Source organism: Amblyomma mixtum, chromosome 4 (genome assembly GCF_055824585.1).
Source record: "Amblyomma mixtum isolate Tamu chromosome 4, ASM5582458v1, whole genome shotgun sequence".
Lineage (NCBI taxonomy): Eukaryota > Metazoa > Arthropoda > Arachnida > Ixodida > Ixodidae > Amblyomma > Amblyomma mixtum.
In genome coordinates, this window is record NC_143015.1 from 11,973,966 (window position 1) to 12,001,584 (window position 27,619).

Genomic DNA, 27,619 nt, shown 5'->3' on the forward strand with positions numbered 1-27,619 from the left:
AACTTTAACGGCTGAAGTGGTGAAATGCAAAAGCCCAAGTGCTGCATTCTGCTACGCGATTGTTGACTTCACATTCTGTTGGTGCATTAATTAAGTGCCCATTCATGGCGCTTAATCCTTTAGGAGTGGAACGCGACAGCGTGTTGTAGCGCTGCCAGGGAGTCCACGGAACGCCACCACCCGTTCGTCGCGATGCGTTGCCCTTTGAACGCAACGCTTTTTAAGGAAAGGAAATGGCGCTGTAATTCTCTGTCATCTCGGTGGACACCTGAACCGCACCGTACAGGAAGGGAGGAAGTGGAGTGAAAGAAGAAAGATAAAGAGGGGCCGTAATGAAGAAAATGAAAATTGTATTTGAGAAAAACTTACGCAGTGACTGTCTCACATATCTCGGTGGACACCAGTCGAAAACTGTATTTGAGGGAAGGAAATTGCGCAGTAACTGCCTCACATATTTCGGTGGACACCCGTCAAAATTCGCGCGCAGCGACGTCACGCCCATTTCGACCAATCTGAAACGCGTACAAATTTGCTAACACGTCTTGGTCACGCCAGTATGAGCCATTAAAGGCTTTAGCCTTAATATCTGATGCTCATTGCCACGCTTCCCAGATAAGACGGCTGCCTTCATGATGTTTTGCAGAATGCGGCGAAATTTTAGACTAAATTTTATTGGATGAAGCAGACTTTACTACAGGTGGGACGGAGATGAAAATTGTTACAAACAGTGAAGCAGTGAGAAAGGTTGCTGAAGTCGAACCGGTACAAAGATGGGGAAGGTTTTATCGGTTTGCTTTTCTTTCTGGCTGTTTTTGATGTGAACGATGATGAAGGAAGGGCCTGCCATGCATGCAGACGTTGCAGATGGGCACTGTGGTGCGATACCAGACTTCTTGCGTTCTGGAGGAGAGGGGAGAGAAAGCGGGTTTTTCGGGATGCACGCTCAAAAACCAGATTAACATAATATGAAGGCTTAATCCTCAACTATTAACTATTACACTTCTTTTCCAGGCATCAAGAAGAAGCTGTCTGTGCATGCAAAACGAGCTGCATGTAGTCTGCTAGAACTGTGGATCCAGCCAGCCAGCTATCACCTATAGTATTGGTGTGCATCCCTTAAGGATGATTGCCGCCGCGGTGGCTCAGTGGCTATGGTGCTCGGCTGCTGGCCCAAAGGACGCGGGTTCGATCCCGGCCGCGGCGGCTAGAATTTCTTTGGAGGAGAAATTCTAGAGGCCCGTGTGCTGTGCGATGTCAGTGCACGTTAAAGAACCCCAGGTGGTCGAAATTTCCGGAGCCCTTCACTACGGCGTCTCTCATAGCCTTAGTCGCTTTGGGACGTTAAACCCCACAAAACCAAACCTTAAGGATGACAGTCTCGAGCTACGCCGACCAGTTCATTTCTAGTACAGTGGGCCCTTCTTTCTGTGTGTTCCCCAGTCGTTGTATCTCTTTAATTCCCCTGCCTTCATTAACCTTCTTCTCAGTCATATCGTTAATGCCACATGCCAGGACAGGCGCCTCGCCTTCTGCCTTAGGAAAAGCTGGATTCCGAATGAAGGGGTTGCGCTCTTTGGAGTGGTCAAGCCTTCCTGGGGACACGTGAAACAAAACTGCGCGAAGACGATGGGACAAAAGAAAGGCACGAATACACATACACGAATACACACACGCCTTTCTTTTGTCCCGTCGTCTTCGCGCAGTTTTGTTTCGCTCTAACCATGAACCGACTAGCCCAACATCATGTCTTACACGTGAAAAGGCTGTGCAGGATCCTCAGAGCTGAGTTATGGCGTCAAGTAAGGCTTTTCCAGGACTGGCTACACTTCGCATGCTTCAGCCATTATCCGGTGTGGCTCGCTCCACGTATGTACCGCACCCTCAAGTCCCAGGCAGCTCAAATCACAGAGGCCAGTTGGGCCTGTATTCTGAAGCGTTTTCTCGGGAGCGTTGGAAGGTCTGAGCGCGAACCCAGGAAGCCAGCGGTCGTAGTTGGGGAAGTCACAATTCACAGACATGTTGAGCAAGTTCTACAGAAGGGACCAAAGTTTGCCATTGAAGCATAATTGCCAGCTCACGAACTGCTCGCGACCAACAGGAATATTGCCCAGAAAGCCAGTGGAGAAGACCAGGAGAGGTGCCTTTTTGAGGGTGTTGACAGCTTTGTGACGTGTGTGTCAAAATCTACAGGTTTCCGGTCCAATCGTGTTCCTAATAACATCGTCAAGTACTTCAAAGATCAAGATCTTCTACTACTACAAGCTGACAAGGACGGAGGCTTTGTTGTCATGCAACAAGGTACTTGGTTGGTTGGTTTATGGGGTTTAACGTCCCAAAGCGACTAAGGCTATGAGAGACGCCGTAGTGGAAGGCTCCGGAAATTTCGACCACCTGGGGTTCTTTAACGTGCACTGACATCGCACAGTACACGGGCCTCGAATTTCTCCTCCAAAGAAATTCAACCGCCGCGGCCGGGATCGAACCCGCATCTTTCGGGACACCAGCCGAGCACCATAGCCACTGAGCCACCGCGGCGGCCCAACAAGGTACTTACAAGGAAAAAGCACTTCAAGCTGTTGAAAAGAACTTTGTCCGCGTGAGGAAAGGTGACGTCCGCGTTAAAACTAAATTTATGAACTTCTGTAAGGATTTAAACTTCACGAAATTAGCAAGTGTTATTTCCATCTGCCGAGGAAATTGCCTGGGAGTGTTTTTCACTGCTAAAACGTACAAACCCAGCATTCCTTACAGAATGATTGTCAGTGAGAACGGCTCGTGGCAGCAATGTATCAGCCGGTTTCTGTTGAACAAGCTTAGGTTGGTAAATGTGAATGATCCGTTCTTAAGCAAGAAGTCTGAAGAAGTTTTAGTGTTCCTCCGGGATCGCCACAACATGGGATATGCCTTCTCTGTCGATGTTGAGGATTTATTTTATTCCAGTCCCCAAACTGAACTTTTAGCTGCCCTGAAAGAATCTGTCGAGGTGTCGGGAGGGCTTTCGTTTCGGTCTTCAACAGATCTATCTCTCGACAACTTTTTAAAACTTCTACAATTTTATTTGGGGATTACTTTTATCCTTTTTGACAAGCAGCCTTTTCTGCAGCGTAATGGTATATGTATAGGCTCATGTGTGGCGCAAATTTTATGCGATATATATTTAACTCATGTTGATCGTCTTTTGGATCAATCTTTTATTGGAGGTCCGGTTTTAAAGGTATTTAGGTACGTCGATGATTTTTTGATCTTTTTAAAGGATAGCAGAGAAGTGTCTTTTGAAAATGCTGCTCAACAGGTTTTATGCAAGTTTAATGAGCATGGTAAAGGCCTCACCTTCACTTACGAACTCCCACAGAATGGTGCGTTACGTTTTTTAGACTGGAGGCTGAGGGTCTCCAAGGGACACACTTCCTGGTCGTATTTCCCACGGGCAAAAAATGAACTGTTGCCCTATGACTCGTCGCATTCTAAGACTGTAAAAAGAGCTATTGCTTCACTCTGTTTGGAGTCGGCGCTTCTGAAGTCGTGTCCGCATGAAATAAGCGATAGCTTTGAATATCAGGTACGCAGGCTTTTATCTGCTGGTTTCCCTTGCTCGGTCTTAACGGCTGTGGCTGAAACACTTCTCAAGAAACATGGTACCCGTCAAAAGGCGGCTGCTTCTGATCGCGCGAAAGCCAAACCAGAGGTGTTGCCTTACATTCGTAAGGTGTCACATAACCTGAAAAAAGTGGCCAGCAGGCACAATGTTCCGCTTGTTTTCTGTGCGCCAAACAAGTTGGCTAAGCTGTGCCCCGCATATGCGCTGAGGGCGAGCGCGGTTGCAAAAAGCAACATGATGAAGCATTTGTTAGATGTGCCATAGGAGTGGATTACTTAATCCCCTTGTACTGCAGAAAGTGCAATATCGGGCAGACAGGGCGTTGCCTTAATGACCGCTTAAGGGAGCATTCTCCAAATATAATAAAACAAGATACGCTCGTCAACTAAGTGAAGCATGTTTTGGCATGCAAATGCGTACCCGACTTCAAAGAGGCGAAGATTCTGGGCAGGAGTTTATCCACAAAAGCAAGACTTCTGCTTGAAGCTTTCCATACCGACAAGAAGGCGGACCGCTGCGTTAGCGATCCGTCTATAAGCCTGTACTCAGCGGAGCGCCGTTTTTTGGAAGAATTTTTATAACAATATTTGTAGCAGTTTTCTTACTTGCCTGGTCTTATGTCATGCGCGGTTCTTTCATTTTCTTTTTCCTTCTTGCAATCTTCATCTGACTATAACTTCTTTTACAGCTGAAGACGTGATAACACCTTTCATATCTGTTAGTCCAAGATAGCTGGCACCGCAAAATGTGACATGTGATGTGACTGTCTGGTTATATAAATGCGACTTGATGACAAATAAATGAGTTGATAGTAGCGTTCTTTTGTGTTTTGTGTCTCCCCTGTGGTTGTTTTCTTACGCTGTCTTCCTACCAAACCCAGATATTAGTAGTGGCTTTGTCTTTCCTCCTTCGCAATTTGTTTTCAGACGTGGTAGAGCATCACGTGGAGGCGGCGTCGCAGTGTTACTAAAACACAACATTAAAGGGGCGCTGAGGAGAAATTTAAGTTGGCTTGTATCGATAAATTACCCTCTCCTGATAACAAAAAAGCCCCTCATACTGACAACAAAGCTCTTGTAACGTAGAAAGAAGCAAGAACCAAAATACAGGTATCGCCGCCACAGACCAAACTCGCAAATACAAGCGTGATGACGTTATAGGACAAGACAGTGTTGCTAGAACCTATGGTTCTAGCATCAACCCGACCCGGCAGCGCAAGAGGCACTGATTCTGCTGCATCCAGCCACAGTCGAGTTTCAAGCCTGGTAACCCACGCAGTGCTGTCACCACAGCAACTTCGCCTTGCCTACAACTACCCTTCTGAAGCCAGTCGGGGCACGCCGCTGCGACGAACATGGTCATGCAACCGCCCCTTTTTGCGCAGGTTAGCTACCTCCCGCACGCTAGTTATTTCCGCACCAGCAATCCCTTTCTGATCGCAGTGTCGTGCCCCACTGACCTGCCCGATTGTTTCCGGAGACTACTGTGCTTGTCATGCAACTTTTGCCTCAATGCTCATCTGGTGTGCCTCTTGCTTATCTTGTCGGGTGACGTAGAGCTAAATCGGGGACCTCAGAACGGCGACACACCCGCATCGCTTGAATCCATTTCGCAGACTCTCGCTCGCTTAGAACTGTCCCAAAGCACCGTTCTTGCCGAACTCGCTAATCCGCTCTGCTCAAACTAACATAGAAGGTATGGTCGGCCGGCTGTCTTCCCGTGTCGACGCCCTGGAAAAAGTTGTCGAGAATAATCAGCTGAACGACTAGAACTCTTCTGGCATCTTCCAAACAAGTATGGAAAAAAATTCTGCGGAAGTTAAGGTTCTCACCGACAAATGTGATGATACAGAAAATCGCCTCCGCCGATCCAATTTGCTTTTTTTCGGGATTAACGACACTAATGGGGAAACGTGGCCTGAGTCGGAGTCGCAAATTATTTCTTTTTGCTCAGAAAAGCTTGGCCTTACCGTGAATCCTGATGATATAGAACGGGCACACAGACTAGGGCGCTTCCAGCCAGGAAAGAATCGCCCAATAATTGTAAAATTCACGCGTTTCAAGGAGAAATCAAGGATTCTGTCTGCGGGACCGAAGCTCTAAGATTCGTCCTATGCTCTTCGTGATGATTATTTATTTTATTTATTTATTTAACAATACTGTCAACCCTCGTGTGAGGGTCCTTACAGAGAGGGTATAAAAATTTCATAGAAAAACAGCACTATTCACAAGCATTGAATACATCAGCATGAAACGGTACATCATTCAGTCAAGCATCAAATGGCACTTTCAAGCAGGTGGTTATCCAGAGATCCTTCGAATTCATGCACATCACTCTGTTCCACAACACTCATTGGCAAATCATTCCACATTTCAACTGCATGAGGGAAGAAGGAATGTTTGAAAGTTTCACTACGGGCGTTGTAAGGCTGAATTATCCGACCATGATTTGTTCTAGAACTGCGTTTGCCTGGTGCTTGTATGTATGTTTCCTTCTGAATATTTATCTGTCCTTGGAGCATCTGGAACAATAACTTCAGCCGATTTTTTTGTCGTCGTGTTTCTAATAAATCCAGGTTACAGGAAGAGAGCATATCCGCAACTGAGTCTGTCCTTCGATATCGGCAGCAAATAAAGCGTACTGCGTACCTCTGAACTCTTTCTAATTGTTTCTTTAAATAATTCTGTTTAGGACTCCATACTACTGACGCATACTCAAGGACTGGCTTCACAAAAGCTTTATATGCAATTAGTCTTACATCCCGTGTAGCATGCTCCAATTTTTTTCTCAGAAAGTATACCTTCTGGTATGCTTTAGAACAAACCTCTTCTATATGTGTGCCCCAATTTAAGTTTTGTGTTATTGTCATTCCTAGGTACTTAAACTGAGTTACATTTACCAAACATTTGTCACCAATGACATATGGGAACAAAAGAACAGACTTCTTCGTTGTAATGTGCGTGTATGTTGATTTCGAATAATTTATCTCCATGTTCCATTTTTCGCACCATTCGCTTAAAGCCTGTAAAGAGTTGTTAATTCTAAGCTGGTCGTCCTTGTTTCTAACTGTAGAATAAATTAAACAGTCATCTGCGAATAGCTTTAGTCGTACATTTGGTTCCAGAACAGCAGAGATATCATTAATATAGACTAAAAATAACAATGGTCCCAGAACAGAACCCTGCGGAACTCCTGAAAGCGTACGTTGTTGGGCTAGTCGGTCAATCATGGTGAATACAAGGGGGGGTACTGCGCACAAAAAGACAAGGACAAGAAGATAACACAACAAGCGCAGACTCGCGACTAACTTTATTTGAAAACACGATACTCCTTTTATAGTTTCAAACTGTCACATCACACACATGTGGAAACCAAAAACCTTTCTTCATTCTGATACAGTTTGATAGACGGGTCACTTACGCAATCTTTATCCTTCAGTTTGATACAGAACGCCTCCGCCAACTCACGCGCCACCTGGTCACGGCTCCTCCTCAAAACTTTTGTATCTGTCAGCAAAGGCAGGCAAGGGTTATTGCGCGTAGCATCCGGGCATGCGCCACAATGCAGGGGTAAATTCGACCCTGTCCCTGATTTCATGGAAAGCTGGTGCTCTCTTAAGCGCTCATTCAGACATCGGCCTGTCTGGCCGATGTATACCCTGCCACAGGTGAGGGGAATCTGGTATACCACACCCGTCTGGCACCTGACAAATCGAGTGGCATGACGCTTCTCGCAGTCCGCTTTCCTCTTCCCTCCGGACATGACCTGAGGGCACAATGAGGCCAACTTGCATGGGGCGGTAAAAACTACCGGCACGCCGTAGCTTTTCGCCACGTTCTTCAAGTTGTGGGAAATTCTGTGAATATACGGTAGAACCGCTGGCCTCATTTCCTTAGAACGGCCACTATCCCGGCACGTCCTATCTTTCAGTTTGCGCAGAAGCTTCTCTGCCACTGCAACAATGATTGAAGCAGGAAAACCAGCCTTCGTCATCCTAATTACCTGATTATTGAGGCTCTCGTGCACCAGGTGAGCGCAAGACTTAGACAAGGCGCCCTGCAGGCAATACGTTCCGATAGCCCGTTTGACTGTCTTGGAATGTGCTGACCTGAACGGCAACAGGTCTTTCCGTGCACGTGGTAAGTACATCCAGCAAACGTGATCTGGTGTTAAAGTCAGGTTAATATCTAAAAACTGTAGCTTGTCATGTTCCGGTAACTCGTGAGTAAAGGTTAGACCCTTCCCATGTCGTCTAAAAATCGATAAAAATTCTTCCACAATCACAGTGTGCGTCGCGCCAGGTCGATCTTTAAGAAACACTAAATAGTCATCAACGTACCTAAATATTTTCAGAGTTGTCTCATCGTCAAAATAGCGCACCAGATCACAGTCAATGCTGGACAAGAAGATGTCAGCCAGTACAGGTGCCACACAGGAACCAATGCAAATTCCTTTGCGCTGAACAAGGACCTGATCGTTAAAAGATACAAAGGTAGAACCAAGATAAAACTCAAGTAAGGACATAAAATTGTTTAGCGTTATACCGCAGGCATTCTGAAACGCTATTACACCCCTATTTTCAATACAAGACCTGACGGCGCAAAACAGGGCATCGTGGGGTATTGAAAAGAACAGGTTTTCAACGTCAATTGAAAAGGCGTAGCCTACAGGCGGAGCATCCTGTAGGTAGGCGACTATATCATCCGAGTTCCTAGTCAAGAATGGGTATTCCACTACCACCAATGGGTCTTCCACTACCACTACCACCACTGCTGCTAAGCCTCGGAGGTCTGCGTGTGGGAGCACTTCAAGCCTCAAGACAGCAGTAAAAGAAGTTGTCTCTTTCTTCAAAGACAACGGCTTGGCCCTTCTGCAAGCTGATAAAGAGGGAGGCTTCGTCGTCCTGACTTCGGGGATGTTTGGTGAAAAAGCTGCTCAAGCAGTCGAGAAGAACTTTGTTCGGAAGAAGATGAAACCGTCAAAGGTAAAGACCCAAGCTTCTGTGCTGTGCAAGGACCTTGCTTTAGATAAACTGTCGAGAGCAGTTATTAACTCCAAGCGCGATAGCTTAGAACTGTTTTTCACTGTAAAAACACATAAGGTTGACAAGCCCTTTAGGTGCATAGTAAGTGAAAAAGGTACTTGGCAGCGTGAAGTAAGTGTGTTTATTCAAAAGTGTCTGAAATTGGTGGTAGTGGAAGACCCATTCTTGACTAGGAACTCGGATGATATAGTCGCCTACCTACAGGATGCTCCGCCTGTAGGCTACGCCTTTTCAATTGACGTTGAAAACCTGTTCTTTTCAATACCCCACGATGCCCTGTTTTGCGCCGTCAGGTCTTGTATTGAAAATAGGGGTGCAATAGCGTTTCAGAATGCCTGCGGTATAACGCTAAACAATTTTATGTCCTTACTTGAGTTTTATCTTGGTTCTACCTTTGTATCTTTTAACGATCAGGTCCTTGTTCAGCGCAAAGGAATTTGCATTGGTTCCTGTGTGGCACCTGTACTGGCTGACATCTTCTTGTCCAGCATTGACTGTGATCTGGTGCGCTATTTTGACGATGAGACAACTCTGAAAATATTTAGGTACGTTGATGACTATTTAGTGTTTCTTAAAGTTAAACCTGGAAAGCGCATAAAAAACAACGGACAACAGAAAGAGACAGACACACGTTGTCCGTTGTTTTTTATGCGCTTTCCAGGTTTAACATGTCTAACCAACTCGCCCAAACGCAGCCATTATTGTTTCTTAAAGATCGACCTGGCGCGACGCACACTGTGATTGTGGAAGAATTTTTATCGATTTTTAGACGACATGGGAAGGGTCTAACCTTTACTCACGAGTTACCGGAACATGACAAGCTACAGTTTTTAGATATTAACCTGACTTTAACACCAGATCACGTTTGCTGGATGTACTTACCACGTGCACGGAAAGACCTGTTGCCGTTCAGGTCAGCACATTCCAAGACAGTCAAACGGGCTATCGGAACGTATTGCCTGCAGGGCGCCTTGTCTAAGTCTTGCGCTCACCTGGTGCACGAGAGCCTCAATAATCAGGTAATTAGGATGACGAAGGCTGGTTTTCCTGCTTCAATCATTGTTGCAGTGGCAGAGAAGCTTCTGCGCAAACTAAAAGATAGGACGTGCCGGGATAGTGGCCGTTCTAAGGAAATGAGGCCAGCGGTTCTACCGTATATTCACAGAATTTCCCACAACTTGAAGAACGTGGCGAAAAGCTACGGCGTGCCGGTAGTTTTTACCGCCCCATGCAAGTTGGCCTCATTGTGCCCTCAGGTCATGTCCGGAGGGAAGAGGAAAGCGGACTGCGAGAAGCGTCATGCCACTCGATTTGTCAGGTGCCAGACGGGTGTGGTATACCAGATTCCCCTCACCTGTGGCAGGGTATACATCGGCCAGACAGGCCGATGTCTGAATGAGCGCTTAAGAGAGCACCAGCTTTCCATGAAATCAGGGACAGGGTCGAATTTACCCCTGCATTGTGGCGCATGCCCGGATGCTACGCGCAATAACCCTTGCCTGCCTTTGCTGACAGATACAAAAGTTTTGAGGAGGAGCCGTGACCAGGTGGCGCGTGAGTTGGCGGAGGCGTTCTGTATCAAACTGAAGGATAAAGATTGCGTAAGTGACCCGTCTATCAAACTGTATCAGAATGAAGAAAGGTTTTTGGTTTCCACATGTGTGTGATGTGACAGTTTGAAACTATAAAAGGAGTATCGTGTTTTCAAATAAAGTTAGTCGCGAGTCTGCGCTTGTTGTGTTATCTTCTTGTCCTTGTCTTTTTGTGCGCAGTACCCCCCCTTGTATTCATCCTGAAAGCACTGCTAGTGGGCTGGACACATGACCATCCACTTTGACCACTTGGTTACGATTTGTTAAATAAGATTTAATCCATTTCACAATATTCAAATTAATTCCAGCTCTTCCCAGTTTAAAAACTAATTTATTGTGCGGCACTTTGTCAAAAGCTTTGGCAAAGTCTACAGCGATTACGTCAATCTGCTGCTTCCCATCAATCGTCATTGCAAAATCATGAATTGTCTCTACAAGTTGTGTAGTGGTGGAAAGGCCTGCTCTGAATCTGTGTTGGCGAGGGTAAAGTAAACCGCTTGTTTCTAGGTGATGAAAGATGTGCTTCGCTATTGTCACATTGTAGTGACGGCAGTCCAGCGGTCAGGAAGACACCAGAAATACTTGCAAACGAAGCTCTTTATTTGGGCTGACTTGCGCCCGCAAAAGAACTGACTCATTCGGCGGCGGCGTAAGCAACAAGCGTGCTCGTCAATCGTCGGACTACGAATGGCCGCTGCTCGCGGCATCGTTCAATTTAAAGCCCGCAAGGAAACTTCGGGATAACAGGTCGAGATCATCTAGAGTAATCTGGAAACACGTAGATGCAGCTGTTCATGGTTGCGAACAATTGAGATTAGACCGGTCGCTTCTCGTGTCACGAACACAAATGATAACACCCCTTTCCTGCTGCCTTGCGCGAACGAACGGGCACTACAATGCTACGTGGCATTACCCCCCTCCCAAAGAAGCATCGTCTCGATGCTTTAAAATGAAAATAAACACGGAGAATGCGAACTTCGAGTCCTTTAGCGTTCATAATAAGGTTTAAGGGGAGCGGTAAAGCTTCAAGTCTGGCCGTGTCGTCGTCGTCGGTGTCATCGTTGTTTTCGTCGTCGTATTTGTCGTCATCGTCGTCGTAGGGATCGTCGTCGTAGGGTCGTCGTAGTTCTCGTCGTAGTTCTCGTCGTAGTTCTCGTCGATGGAGGACCTTAGTTCTTGCGCTCAGAAGCAACCTCACCCCCAGAGGCTGCTTTATTCAGTTTAACCTTTCGGGGGCTGGGGGAGCGTCCACGCACTGCGTAGCCTCGGCTAGGAGATACATAGCGCGGTGACGATGGCGGCGGGGAACGTGATAGGCGGCTCGGCGATGAGCATTCTTCCCGACGCAAAAACTCTTCTGTTTCGGCTGGTCGCTGGCCGGGTCGGGGTCGTGGGGCTCCGTAAGAGAACCCTCGGATGCCCATTCTCCTGTATGGGCAGTACCGGAGAATGTGACAGGCTTCGCCGCAGTGGAAGCATAGCGGGCGGCGCTGGTCGGGTGTTCTCTACTCGTCGCATTTCCTCGGCCGTGTGCGACGCTCGTAGGACGGGCGAGTTTGGGCGAGAAGGCGGCGCTCTAGCGCAGCTGGCTAAGGACGATAGGGGCTTGCGTCCCGTCGTCGAGGTGCAGGACGGCGCACTGCTGCGGCGTAAGTCATGGCTGGAGGCTCCAGAGGCTGCGTGGTAGACTGGAGTCAGGACGTCCGGTGAATAACTCAAAGGGCTGGCACCACGACTTGCAGGGGTTGTCCGGTACCTGGAAGGCTACCCAGCACCTCCACCAGATGTCACATTGTAGTGACGGCAGTCCAGCGGTCAGGAAGACACCAGAAATACTTGCAAACGAAGCTCTTTATTTGGGCTGACTTGCGCCCGCAAAAGAACTGACTCATTCGGCGGCGGCGTAAGCAACAAGCGTGCTCGTCAATCGTCGGACTACGAATGGCCGCTGCTCGCGGCATCGTTCAATTTCAAGCCCGCAAGGAAACTTCGGGATAACAGGTCGAGATCATCTAGAGTAATCTGGAAACACGTAGATGCAGCTGTTCATGGTTGCGAACAATTGAGATTAGACCGGTCGCTTCTCGTGTCACGAACACAAATGATAACACCCCTTTCCTGCTGCCTTGCGCGAACGAACGGGCACTACAATGCTACGTGGCACTATAATATGTTCCATAAGTTTACAAGAAATCGATGTAAGAGATATTGGGCGGTAGTTATTTACGAGTTCTCGGTTTCCCCCTTTAAACAGCGGAATTACTAGTGCATTGCGCCAATCTTGTGGTACACAATGGGTGTGAAAAGATTTTTGAAAAATAAGTATAAGGTATCTCGACGCCCACTCGGCATATCTTCGGAGAAACTGGGTTGGTATGTTGTCTGGTCCATTGGCCTTCTTAGCATCCAAATTGAGGAGCTGCTGAAATACACCCTCCTGCGTAATTATGACGTCATTCATTTGGCTAGGCAACAGGTGTTCTGAACTAAGGTCTATGTCATCTTGGGTTGCGGTGAATACCGACTGGAAAAAGTGATTAAAGTAATCTACTATATGCTCCTTCTTTATCAGTACCTTATTTTCGTGCTTAATCTCCTGTATTCTCTCCTTCCTATCACTAAAGTATCGCCAGAACTTTTACGGCGACGTTTTGAGGAAGCGGCGCAGCGTTTCACCGAAGAACTTTTTTTAGCTTCTTTTAGCGCTTGCTTCTGCTCAGCACGAAGTCGCAAAATTGGGATACGTTTATTTTTCTTTTTACGTAGTCTTTTTATTTTACGTTTCATATGAATTATGTCCCTGGTGATCCAGGGGCTTCGGTGCTTCGCATTTTAACACGAGTTGGAATATATCTGTCAACGCAGTGCTATATAATTTTCTTAAATTGCTGCCGCAACTCTTCTATCGTTATGGAATCATAGTCAGTTTCAAAATCATCAAAGGCAGATTCCAGGTAGTCAAGAATGCAGGTGTCGTCCGCTCGCCCATAATCTTTAACGCGCACAGGGATATAAGGCCTTGAGCACTCACTGGTTGCAAGTGGTATGGCAACAACAATCATCTTGTGGTCAGAGACACCATCTTCAACGTTAACAGTGTGTTCTTTTATGTTATTTGACAGGAACACCAAGTCCAATAATGACCGCGAATTTGGCGTTATTCTTGTGTCTTCTTGCACAATTTGTTTTACGTTATACGCGAACAAAATTTCTAATAGTTTCTCTCCGTTACACGAATCAGGACCAACAGAACATAGCCGTTGCCAATTAATTTGTGGTAGGTTAAAATCGCCGGTCATTATTAGTCTCGTGTTCGTTTTGACATTCGCACATAAAAAAGTGTCTAGTTCATCTAGGAACTCAGGTGAAGCAGAGGGTGCGCGGTACACAGCTCCGATAATGTAAGTAACGTTATAAAACTTTATCTTGCACCAAACTGTTTCAGCAACATTGCATTCCATTATTACTGCAGATAAAGAGTTTTTTACGATGAAACAAACGCCCCCGCCACGTGTGTCCCTGTCTTTCCTAAACATTATATAGTCCGGAGGAACAATGCAGTCAGCAGATATATTGTTATTCAACCAGGTTTCTGTTATTATTACAACATGCGGACTTTGTGAAAGGAGCAAGTATTCTAATTCTGTAGTCTTATTTACAATGCTTCGCGCGTTGAGACTTAAAAGGCGTAGCTATATCTGCGATGTGTCCGACGCCGCACTCTTGATTGAGGTATCAAGGTGAGCTGGGCTGCCTGGTTCATCTGACTGGTGCTGTCTGGAATTACCAGCCTTATCTCCGCGGCCTGTAGACAGCAGACATCGTTCGTTTCGGCTGTGATCCCAGATATAGGTTTCATTGTTTACGCGAAGTTTATCATGAACAAGAAAGACCTTAGCCTTCTTAGCCCTGTCTGCAGCCGCACTGTCCCATAGTTTTCGGCGCACTTCTACAGTTTCTTTGGCATAGTCAGGGCTAATACGCTAAGAAGTTCCCTTCAGCTTTGTGCCTTTTTTCAGCAGACTCTCCTTTTCTCTGGAATCGTAAAATTTAAGAACAACTGGTCTCTGGTTGGGCTTTACCAAGGCGATGAATTCGCTCCACTGTGTCAACCTGCACGCCCATAGTTTTCTGAAATATATTTTCCACAAGTTCCTTCAGTTTTGATTCTGTTTCCGTTTCAGTGTCTTTTTCAGTTTCAGTGACGCCAAATACTAGTAAATTGTTACGTCGGCTTCGGTTCTCATAATCGATAAGCTTTGCAGCCTGCTGTTGGACTACTTCTTATAGCTTACAAATCCTGTTATTCATCGCATCAAATGCATCAAGAAGGCCCTGCAAGTTGTCGGTTTTTGCGCTCACTGCAACAATTTCACCTTTGATGTCATCCATCTTACGCGCGAACGCAGCTTGGTTCTCAAGAATTTCTTCCAACTTCTCATTCACTTTTGGCCCGGGGTTCTGTTCAACGTCACCCGACAAAAGCAATAAGAGCACTGACCAGCAATCGCACAAAATTTCACAACACTTGCGGGGGCACGGCACGACTATCAAGAAGCGGTTGTCACTACAATAAGCAATGGTATTGCTCGGAACACTTGCCTGCAAAAGCAGTAGCGGATGCTTAGACATATTGCTTGCCAGCCAAGTGCCGTGCCCTCTGAAGCAGTGGTCGCTGCGATGCTCCTTATGTACAGCGTCGAGTGATGACGTCACAGATGACGTACGGTAATCGAAGATCAGGCATTCCACGGTGTCATTGTCACGAGGCGCTCGGAAGAAGGCCAGTCGTTGACCGTTGCTGGTTGTTGTAGCAGTGAAAATCCACGGCAAAATCTGCAAAAGCAGTAGCGGATGCTTAGACATGTTGCTTGCCAGCCAAGTGCCGTGCCCTCTCAAGTGTGCGAGCAGCCAGGAAAATGCTTTACAATTACGCCCAAGGAAGAAGCTCCAACTTCAAGATCAGATTTGACAAGCTTGTCATGAATGACAGGCACTGTAGATACAACGCAAACACGAATTCTGTCGAGGAAGTGCAATTATAGCCATTGCCGCCCGCTTCCAGGCCGCCTCCACGCCCCCCGTCACAGCCCCCACACGTGCGTCACTTCGCACCGACTTGTCAGAGATTAGCCGTCCTACTAGCCAACATTCGCAGCTACCTGCCCATGAAAGACGCTGTAGATGTCTTCCTAAACGATAGCGGTACAGATATAGCTATACTTACTGAGTCGTGGCTAACGTCGGATGTTTCGAACGAAGAGCTTCTGCATGATGCATCATCATTTGCGGTCTACAGGCGTGACAGAGTGGGCCGGAGGGTGGGCGGTGTTCTTGTTTTAGTGAAATCGAATGTGCCATCTTTCTCCCTTTTATCAACCAGCAATCATGAAATTGTTGCTATTAAGTTATCGCTTCCTTCTACTACAATCATATTAATTGCATGCTACCGTCCTCCTGACTCCGACACTTCATTTCTTGACGAACTGTATTCAATACTACTAGACCTCAAGGCCAGTTTTCCCCATGCAAGTCACTTAATTTGTGGCGACTTCAACTTCCCTGATATTAACTGGCCGGACTTATCTGCACATAGCGCCCAATCGAAGCAGTTTTTGGATATAGTGCTTACTTTCAACCTTTCTCAACAAGCGGACGTACCAACACGGCTCAACAATACTCTTGACCTTGTTCTTGCTTCTAACCCCGATTCTATCCAGTCATTATCATGCATTGCTGGCTTCAGTGATCATTGCACCTCATTGTTCAACTTATCTGTGCCGGTCTCTACTCGTCAACCATCAGTCAAGTATATTCGTGACTATAACAAGGCCAACATTGCAAGTATTATCTCAGAGTTAGGCAACTTCCTCAATCTTCACTTCACTTCACTTCACTTTATTTTCCTTAAAGACCCTTTTCCAGGGTGTTACATAAGGGGTGGGGTTTACAAAATGCAGGAATCAACAGTGCTTGAAAATGATGATGAACATGTTATGGCAGCAATATTATGGGGAAGGCCGTTCCAGTCAGCTGGTGCACGAGAAAAAAATGAGTTGGCAAAAACAGTGGTACGGCCACGTGGACGCAAAACTTGAAGAGAATGACCGATGCGATGGGACCTGCGTTGTGGAAGTGCGCAAATGTATGGTTCTTGTTTTAGTGGTGAATAAACGAACTTGTGAAACAGGACAAGACTGGCTATGCGACGGCGACTAGAAAGATTAGCTAGACCTGACTGAGATTTCAGGGATGATATGCTCACGTCGTACGAGTATGAGGAGTGAATGAATCTGATAGCCCTGTTTTGAACAGCTTCGATAGCGTGTGTTAAATATTCTTGATGAGGGCTCCAGATGGGTGATGCGTATTCAAGTTTAGTTCTAACGAATGAGATGTACGCTTGTAGTCTTACGTGTTGTGGGGCTTCCCGTAGGTGACGTTTTAAGAAACCTAGTGTTTTATTAGCAGATGATATCAGGTTAGTCACGTGCAAACGCCAAGATAAATCATTAGAAATGGTGACTCCTAAGTATTTATATGACTGGACGAGGTCAACTGGGTTATTGCAAACTGTGTATTTGAAAACAAGAGGATTTCGACGGCGGTGAAAGGACATGCACTTGCATTTGTTAGAGTTGAGTATCATCATCCACTGGGAGCACCAGTCTTGCACATGGCGCAGGTCTGCCTGAAGGGATTCTTGGTCAGAATGGTTAGTCAGTGAGCGATAAATGACGCAATCATCGGCGAACAAGCGGATGTGACAACAGACATGCTGGGGTAAATCATTAATGTATATGAGGAATAACAAAGGACCGAGAACAGAACCCTGTGGGACGCCAGAGGTTACAGGGAGCGGGTTGGAAAGTTGGTTATTAATGACGACGGACTGAGAGCGATGCGTGAGGAAAGCTTTAATCCATGCAATTATGTTCGGATGTAGGTTCAGCTGGGAGAGTTTAAGAAGCAAGCGTTGATGAGGTACTTTGTCGAAAGCCTTAGCGAAATCTAGGAAAATGGAGTCAGTTTGCTGGTTATTATCAAGGTTGGCGTGAATATCATGTAGAAAAATGGCTAGTTGTGTTTCGCAGGAGAACCCCATGCGAAATCCATGCTGTGATGGATGGAAGAAATTATTTGAATCCAAAAATTGCATGATTTGAGAGTAAATGACATGTTCCATGATTTTGCACGGTACACTTGTTAATGAAATGGGGCGATAATTAAGAGGTGAATCAGTACTACCTGATTTGTGGACGGGAACGACCTTCCCCACTTCCCAGTCGTCTGGAATGGTACCTTCGGAGAGTGATTGCGAGAACAATGAACAAAAAATGCTGCAACAGACTGATTTAGTGTTTTTCAGGACCTTTGAATTGATTTCATCTACGCCGGAGGCCGAGGAATTGTTAATTTTGTCGATTATGCACGAAATTCCATTACTGTTGAAGGTTATCGCGTCCATGCCTGTGGTTATTATAAGAGGCAATCTACGCCCGTATGTGCTCCGCAGCAAGAACAGTTAATGATAATTGGTTGCTATTCAAAAGAAAGTTATTATCACTTATCGATATACTCGTTTCCCTTGTATGCATTCGAGGTGACGCAAGCAGACCATGGTTTTCTAATGCACTCAGAAAACTTTCAAGGAAAAAGAAACGCCTCTTCCGTGTAGCAAAGCACTCGGGCTGCCCACAACAGTGGAAAAGGTATTTCTCGTGTCTTCGCGGATACACTAAACTTCTTCGATAATCAAAAAAGAAATTTTATCATCAAGATCTGCTAAGCATCATTCACTCCAACCCTAAAAAATTCTGGAAACTTCTAACTCCAGGTGACAGGTCATCACGCAATATCTCATTAGTTGATAATGATGGATCTGAGGTTCCATCAGACCAACGGAGTGCGGTTATGAACTCATACTTTTCTTCTGTTTTTACCAATGAACCTTCTTTAAATATCCCCCCCTTACAAAAGCTTCCATTTTCTCAGATGCCGCCTGTTACTATCACTGCCAACGGTATTGAAAATCTCATAGATAAGCTTAAGGTTTCAAGCGCCCCAGGACCTGATAATATACTTTCAAAGATACTGAAATGCACTAAGGATATCTCAAGCCAGTTTTTGCAAATAATATTCGAGCAATCGATTGCTACAGGTTCAATTCCAGATGACTGGAAGATGAGTCGAGTAGTTCCGGTTTTTAAAGCAGGTAAGCGGTCCGATCCTTCTAACTACCGTCCGATTTCTCTAACATGCATTGTCTGCAAGCTACTAGAGCACATTATATATTCGCACGTGGCCTCTCATCTAGATTACAACAGCTTCTTTTCCCCCATCAGCATGGTTTCAGACCCGGTTATTCATGCGGAGCCCAATTTTTTCATTTCACTACCGATCTCAGCCTAAATTTAGATTCGTCATTTCAGACTGATGTCATATACCTGGACTTCTCGAAAGCTTTTGATCGTGTACCCCATCAGCGCCTTCTAGCCAAACTTTCATGCTTATGCCTCGATCCTCTGGTTTTAACATGGCTGCGTTGTTTTCTAACCGCTCGTTGTCGATACACCATTATCGATGATGATCAGTCGCCTGCAACTGAGGTTTTGTCCGGTGTCCCCCAGGGCGCGGTGCTCGGTCCACTTCTATTTTTTAATTTTCATAAATGACCTTCCTGCAGGCATCTCATGGACCATTCGTCTTTTCGCAGACGACTGCGTCTTGTACCGTCGCATAACCACTAAAAAAGACCAGCTAATCCTTCAAAATGACTTAAGCAGAATTGAAGATTGATGTTCCACATGGCTAATGCAGCTCAACGTTTCCAAGTGTAAGTACATGCAGGTAACACGCAAGCGCACCACTGTAAACTAAGCATATTCATTGAACTACCACCCTTTCCAAAGTCGTTTAATACCGGTATCTAGGAATCATATCACCAACAACCTCACGTGGTCCGAGCACATTACGAAACTGGCAGCTGATGCTCCGAAATCACTCGGGCTTATCAGACGGCACCTTGGTTCTTCCCCACCTTCTATCCGAAAACCAGCCTACAATACTTTCGTCCGCACTAAACTAGAATATGTCTCTCCTATTTGGAACCCACACCAAGCTAACTTAATCGACACCCTAGAAGCTATTCAAAACCGTGCAGCCCGCTTTATTCATCCGACTATCACACCCACTCTAGCGTTACAAATATAAAATTGTCTCTCGACATAGAGCCTCTGGAGCACAGGCGGAAAATTGCCCGTTTGTCATTGTTCCACAAACTTTACCACTGTTTTCCATCACTTCGGGACCCCATTTTGTTTCCGCCCCTCAGAACTTCACGCCGTCTCTTTAACTCCATGAGCATTCTACGCGCGCACGGCTCCACTAACGCATTTAACAAGTCTTTTCTACCCGTTGCCATCGAAGAATAGAATTCATTACCCTAGTGCATTGTCATCGAACGAGATCCCTGTAAGTTCCGCATATTGCTGCTGTCGCACTTAAAAACCTGATGTTGATTATTCTTTTTGTGTTTAACTACCGTTTCATAAATGTTTGGCCACTCTCTGTGATGGGTTCATGTGCATTTTTTTCTTTATATCCTTCCAGTACATGTATATAGCACTGATTGCGACCTGGTGTATTTTTGTTATGTAATGCCTCCCCCTTATGTAATGCCCCAGCACCCAAGGGCCTTTAAGGGTCAATAAATGATGATGATGATAACACTGGGTCACGAGAAGCCACGAATCACTGAGGCTGACAAACGAAGGTTGCGCGGTTGAATACTGAAGTAAGTTTTGTTTTGAAACCAATAGTGCGCTTTTCTCACACAAGGAAGACCGACAAAAGACAACCTGAATGTTGTAAGCGAAGAAAATCAATACTTATCGGCGCCACAGGCGGCCAGATGAGTTTTGGTATATAGTGGCGCTTCGCGTCATGCGCTCTGCATACCCGCATGGTTTTGACGCGCCTCGATTTACAAGCGCGGAACAGCAGAGGAACTCCAAGTGCTGCTCCAAATGCTAGTTAACTTTTGAAGGAGCCTGTTAAGGTTGGTCAGATGATCGCCACGGTCGATGAAAAAACATGATGGCACGATTTTCGGTGAGCGTACAAGGCAGTTTGCAGTGTAAAGAGCACCTTGAGTCTTCGTACGCTCGCCCGACGAAACGTTCCCTGTTCTGACAGTCAACTTCCAACTACTTGGCGCTCTGTGGGGCTCAGGGCGCTGAAGTGCAGGCCGAAGTTATTACACACTTCTAGCATACCGTGTACCGTGTCACGTTAACGGTACCTGTGTTCCGGGAGCCCGCGCGCAGCCAATGCATGCGAAAATCTCCGTGACGTCGCCAGATGGCGCCACGTACCCGGCAGCTACGCACGCGCCTGCAGCATCGGGACCAATCAGCGCCTGCTCACCGGCGGTAGGCGGGCTCCCGGTACTCCGCTAACGGTAACAAGGTACACGGCATGCTAGAGGTGTATAAAATGCGAGAACTTCGTTGACGACTTCGAGAACGGGCTCTATCGTAACGCTGGCAAAACACCGGTGCAAGCGTAAACGAAGCGACGGTAGCGACGGCCGCAATAGCCGATAGATACCTTCAACGTGCGGCCGGCAGTAGCTTTCATTTCGGCTGCTGCTAGGCCGCACCGCTAGCCGCCAGAAACCACGGAGTCTGCGTTACGTCATGTGCACGTCATGTTTCACGTCACTTAGTCCTGTGTCGTCATAGAGAGTCCGAAGCTTGAATCAGCGGCGGGAAAAACTTTTTCAACTTAGAATCCAAATTTCTTAGAAATAAATGCATCTTTCGCTGCCGGTCAAATGGCAACAGAGCCATGAAATGCCAAACTATCGGATTTTGCTATAGAAAAATATTAATAGAGCTCTCCTCACTGTCCCTTTAAGGCTACACTTCTACAGCAAATCGACAATCATGAAAGCCTATTTCTAGAGATCACGTACAACTGGCGTACCTTCATTATATGCGCACTGTAGGCCACCAAATTCTGACGCTGATTACCTGAGCAGGCTGCAGGATCGCCTTTCGTCGTTTGGCAAGAAGAACATAATTCTTGCTGGTGACTTCAATGTTCCAAGCATCCATTGGTGTACTGAAAATTTCGAATCAGTGCATGACTCAGGCCTTCTTTGTGATATTATGCTTGCTTATAGTCTGAAACAAGTCGTCATGAAACCAACTAGGGTATGCGGATCTGCCAGCTGTATTCTCGACCTGGTGTTTTTAAACCGTTCGAGTTCTGATTCTTCAACCTTCACCAGGGTGGAAATTTGGGCAAGTCGGTATTGATCCATAACGTAAGAGTAGCGCAAAACCAGGACGACGGAAGTTAGCGCCTGTGTTGGTGTGTGTTCTCTCCCCTTGTGTCCGTCGTCCTGGTTTTGCGCTACTCTTACGTTCTGATTCTTCAACCGTAGTATCTGATGGCATATCTGATCATAAGATAGTAGTTGTATCTTACGCTGTATCGAAAGGCCATCAAACTAAAACAGTCAAAAACAAAACAATTAAAGATTATTTAAAAGCAAGAGACGAGTCTGTACCGGATGATTTAGAACTAGCACTTGAAACGTTCTCAGCCAAGAACGTGCCAGAAATGTGGGCAAAACTGAAGGAGCTCTCTCAGTATTGCATTAATAACTTTATTCCAGATAAAAAGACATGCTTGAAGAAAACGAATTCATGGATTAGTCGGCGCATTCTCCATTTGAATAGGAGGATTAAACGCCTAAAAAGAACTAAGTCCCCCGAATCGAGTTCCTTAAACGCATTGATGGTGGATTTGTCGGCTAGCATCCAGTTGGCCAAACAACACCAAACGTCCTGAGGACGTCCTCAAAAGATACAAACGTCCTCACGCTTTCTTACTGTGTCTTTAGGACGTCCTGAGGACGCTGCCTATTCGAGGGTCCTAGAAATGTCATCTCGAGGACCTGATGAGGACCCAGTTACAAACAGACCTTTTTTGTTGATTGCGGTTGTTCCTACTGCTATACGCAATTATTGCGCTAATTGAATCGCGGTAATTAGTGCGCTAACTAAAGCGCACAGGTGAATTCTTGACAAATTTGTGCTTGCTTATATCTACCGCGCGGCTAAACCTCCCGTTTTTCCTTTTTATGAGAAAGAGCGCAACGGCTCGAGTTGGGCTGCGCTGTGCGCTACAGCGAAGATTCACCGCCCGCGCCGCGACGCGTGAACATTCACGCCGCAGCGCATGTTCAGCAGGCGTAGCAGGCGCAAGCAGGCGGGCGCTCGGGCGCGTTGCTTTTTGCACGCGAACGCGCGAGCAGCGGAAGAGCGCACTCAGGTTCCGGAAACGACATGATTTTTTTTTCCAGTTTTTGTTTTGCAGTAATCGAGAGTTGGTCGCGCATACTGTCTGTTTGTTTGTATTATCAGTAAGTTAGAAAACTGTTATACTTTTGAATCTCTTCGGATCTGTCGTTTACATCGGCATCTTTGGGGTAGCCACGAGGGGACGCCACCTTTCAATCGGTCAAGTCCAGTCACTTCAAGCCAAGCCAAACCAAGCCAAGCCATGGTATACTTTGGCAGCGAAGTCGCAGAAAAAGTTATGGAGGCGACGCCGACAAAGGTGAGGTGCTTGACGTTCTGCCTTATATTTGTTTTGGAAGGAAAACTTGCGAACTTAGCAATCACCACGATAGGCAAAACTGCTTGTCGCTTGCTCTTGTTTCTATGGCACTCGCAGTTTTCTTGTTGTTTTTGTTACAGATGACACCACGTTCGCGCCATTTTTGAGTCACACCGCCAGACAAGGTGGACAAAGCTCTGATCGGCAGCTCCGCCGGGAGAGGAAACTGCGTGTTGACTTCTGTTTTCAGCTGCTGAACTTGGAGCGAAATGGAACTACTAGCAAGGCCATCCACTTCGCGCCAACTGGAGCACCCTGCAACGTGCGTTGTGCGTAGAACCCCTACATCGCGCGAGCCTGGTGCGAAGAACAGGCGCTTGTCAAGCGAACTTGGGACAGACAGTGTAGAAGTCGCTTCTGGTGTGTCATCGGACAGTTACAAGCACTGTGGTGTCGAGGCAGCCTGTTCGTCATGCTCCGTCAGTGATGATTGGTCGGCGTGGGGCTGGGAAGCTGCGGAAGGCATTCCCGGCGTGGACGGTGTTGAAAGAGACATGCTTCGTGCACCCAACTCCAATGACAGCAGGCTTCTGAACTGTATGCACGGCACTTCCACGCAGGGCGGCGTAGGTGATGCTGATGACATCACAGAATTCAGGCAGAAGCTTCAGATTTGGACAGTGAAATCACAGTCATCTCACGCCGCGGTGACATCGCTGTTGAAAGTCGTGCTGCTTTTGGTGGAAGTCCGTGTTCACAGCAATAGTAAGTTGTATTGTAACTGCTGTTGAAGCAGAAGCAATAGCATGTTACTGCTGTATACCGCAAGTATCCAGGAAATGTCTTGAAAGAATTGTTAACTTTGTATCGTAGCTTTCTGAGATACACTGGTTGGTCTAGCAAGAGATGTCTGCCACTTTTCACCAAAACTGCTGCCCTTGTCACTTTATATATCCTCTCTCTAAGATGTTAATACAAAATGAAATGTGGCTAAGAACATTTGTCACATCTACTAAGACTGTAAATGAGAAGTTCTGTTTATTCTGTGGCCAGATCATGTGATTTAACAAATTTCATGAAAGGGGAGGAGTATCTTTCCAGGTGAAATTGCTTCTTTAACTTGTTTGTGCTTACTGTAGGAACTGAAATATGTGCATGTAGCCAATAGGAAAAAATTCTGGCTTTACTAAACAAGAATTCAGGATGCTATTAAAGGCATTACATATTTTTAATTGTGGAAATGCTTAGCACATATGCAGTAAAATACAAAAAGCATAAGCTGCTAATGTTGGCCTGCAGGTATATTGCTTTTACCAAGATTGATTCTTTTAGGTTGACACCGAGATGCACCAAGCTGAAGAATAGGAATTTTCTCTCTGAAGCACAAAATGAGCATTGTAGTCAAGTGTAAACAAATAAATATTTTTGCAGTATTATTTTTGTGTTTTGTTCCTGCTAACTTTTCTATACTAACTGAACTGACGCATTATGTGCATTCTACTGAGGTTGCTCTCTTCCCCAGCGCAGAGTAGGAGGCCAGATATTCAACTCTCCGGCCGACCTCTCTGCCTTTCCAAGCAGTAAACTCATCTGTCATCAGATTCATCGGTCTGAAAACCATCTGAGCCAGTTTATTGAGGACAGCATTTAGACCTGATCTTTTCCGGCACTGGGTATGCTAAAACTTGCTGCCAATTTCCTGCATTGCACACTTCATGTGCATGCGGAAATTTACAGCTTGGCTATAGCTTCCAACTGTCGCACTATATTAGCTGTCTACAGTGGCAGCTGTTATTGTTCTTGTTATAGGGGCAGTTAGGTGTAGCTGTACATGTAATGGAGCTTAAATATGAGGAATAGTTCACAATGCTGAATGAACTGCAGCAAGGCCTTCAATGTAGTGTCCTCAATATGTACTAAATTAGTCCTTTGTCGCACATTTTAGGACATCCTGAGCATGTCCTAAATTCAGACAAATGTCCTGAAAATGTACTACAAAGGGCCTAGGGTGCCCTTTTGAGGATGTTCTCGAAACGTACTGGGGCCGGACAAAACGACTTGTTGAGACCCATTTGAGGATCATTGAAGGACGTCCTGAGGACAACCAAACATCCCAGTGGAGGCATCCTGAGGACATTTTCAGGATGCCTCAGCGTTGTCTGGGTTATTTCACTAAAACCCTTCCGCATTTTATGCAAAAAATTGTAATAAATTTTGGAACCCCCTCCGGGATTCCAGTCAGCCTGTTCAGGAAATAGTTGTGAAGGATGAGGTCACAACATGTCCAGAAGAAATGGCAGCACACTTTAACTCGTATTTCCATTCCGTGTTTTCCATTAACGATGATGACGATGACGTTAATAATCTGAACATTGTTCCTAATTCCTCATTCGAACCTGTTATCTTGGTGTCCTATGAGGGTATCGTGGAGATGCTTCTCAAACTTGATCCAAAGTGTTCTACTGGTCCTGATGGCATGCCAAATGCGTTCTTAAGACGTTATGCAGAATCCCTAGCCAATTTCTTATGAAAAATCTTCCATGAATGACTCTTGTTAGCTTCATTACCCCCTGATTGGCTTTTGCCAGAATCGTGCCTATTCAGAAGAACGGGGACTGTTTTTTCGGCGGGGAACTACCGTCCTATCTTCTTAACTTGTTCTTTATGTAAGCTCATTGAACACATAGTTGCAAATCATATAATGCAGATTCTAAATACAAATTCCGCGCTTCGTCCATGTCATCGTGGTTTTAGAAAGGGATTTTCAACTATTACGCATTTAGTCACAGCTATTCATGCCTTTAGTGCCGCATTAGATAAGTCCCGAAAAATAGACGTCATTTACCTCGATTTTAGTGAAGCATTTGATAAGGTTCCGCACAATAAACTACTACTCAAACTTAAGATAATAGGAGTACCTGCACCACTCATAAAATGAATTGCTGCTCACTTACGGCACAGAGCGCGGTATTTGGAGATTGACGGTTTCAGTTCCCCTCCTCTCGAGGTCACCTCAGGTGTTCCGGAAGAGACTGTGTTGGGTCCCCTACTGTATTTGGTGTATATACACGATTTAGTCTCTTAAAATGTAAAAGTTAACCTATTTGCTGATGACTATGTTATTTAGAAAAATACGTTCTGTTTCAGACCAAGCCCTGCTTAATACTGCTTTAGAGGATGTTTCATCCTGGTGCACGAAATGGGGAATGTCACTAAACCCTAAAAAAACTGTATTTATGCGTGTCACAAGGAAGGAGGTGCCTCAAATGTTTAACCACACCCTCAGTTCTACATCTCTAACTCAGGCCACCAAGTACTAGTACTTACGCGTAATCATTAATGACCAGCTCACATGGAGTGATCACATTTGTCATATAACTTCTTCTGCAATGAGAAAAACTGGGGTATTTAAGACATAAGTTAGGGGAACACCAAGCAATGTAAAGAAATTAGCTTACGAATCCATTGTTATACCGAAACTCGAGTACGCTGCTGTGGTGTGGTGTGGGACTTTCACACGAAAAAAGACATTGCACAGGTAGAAAACGTTCAAAGGCGTGCTGTGCGCGTCATCTACAATTAATATAAAACCTCTGAATCTCCATCTCGCCTTATGGAAACAAACCACATAAAACCTGTCACCATCCGAAGAAAGATAGCAAGAATAGAATTATTGTACTGCTTAATTCAGGGAAAATTTGGCATCTCGGCAACTGCTTATGTTTACTCCATTATCAGCTCGAAAAACGCGACACACACACAACTAAAGCTTAACTCCTCACTTCGCAAAAACAAATACCCATAAGTTTTCATTCTTTCCTAAAGCAATCAGTGATTGGAAGACAGTACCTAAAGAGCTCTTTACAAGTGCTAACTTCCAAGAGGCCATTATCAACGTCTTTTAACCACTGAAAATGCCCTTCTGAAACTTGCATTTGTGATTTTTTAAAATCTGACGAAGATGTATCTCGGAGTTCTTTATATGTACATGCATAAATTTTTAAACATATGTATATTGTCACGCGCTTTTACAAAACATCGACGGAAGAAGCAGAAGATCGACGGTAGGACGGACCGGCATAGGAAAGGGCCACTCCCCATAGAGGGTATGTGCAATTTTATTTGAGGCCAACCAACCAAGGAAGACAAAGAGCTGAAGAACGCTTCTAGGCTTCGTCGCCGTCCTGCTTCTATCAAACCCCTCTGTAAATAAATCCCCATGCGTGCTAAGCATGTAACAGCATTGGTGAGAGGTGCCAGGTACCGACCGCGGAGCTTTCCATCTATCGAAAGGGCTGTAGACTCAAAGGCTTCCCACCATTGCCACCGTACATGCCTGGAGACGACAATACCGAGCAACCCGGACCATCCACAGCGAACAACCGGCCACATTACCAAGAGCCCCGCACATTCTTTGGAAAACCTGAGGAGGGCGTTGACGAATGGCTGAAACACTACGAATGGGTGAGCAAACATAATCGCTGGAACGCTGCTACTAAACTGGCTAACGTGATGTCCTTCCTTGCCGCCACTGCCTTCGACTGGTTTGACAATCATGATGATTGACTAAGTTCATGGGCTACCTTTACAAGCGAGATCAAGAAAAATTTTGGGTCACGAATCGGCAAAGAAGAAAAGTGCGGAACAGACATAGCTTCACCGCGCGGAAGTACCCGGAGATAGGGGCACGGCAACAGGGGCACGGCACCGTGAACGCCATGGAAATCTTACCGCTGCGGATTTTGCAGGCCG

General features: G+C 45.8%; 1 protein-coding gene across 1 annotated transcript in view; it reads right to left on the reverse strand.

The window, feature by feature from the left end:
* The window catches only part of LOC149345713 (uncharacterized), a 29,940-nt gene extending 15,074 nt beyond the window's left edge, over positions 1 to 14,866 (reverse strand). Inside the window, exon 1 of the mRNA XM_089541184.1 lies at positions 14,705 to 14,866. Within this exon, the coding sequence (XP_089397310.1) occupies positions 14,705 to 14,866 (162 nt within the window). The remainder of the gene's footprint in view (positions 1 to 14,704) is intronic.
* Between the last annotated feature and the right edge of the window lie 12,753 nt (positions 14,867 to 27,619).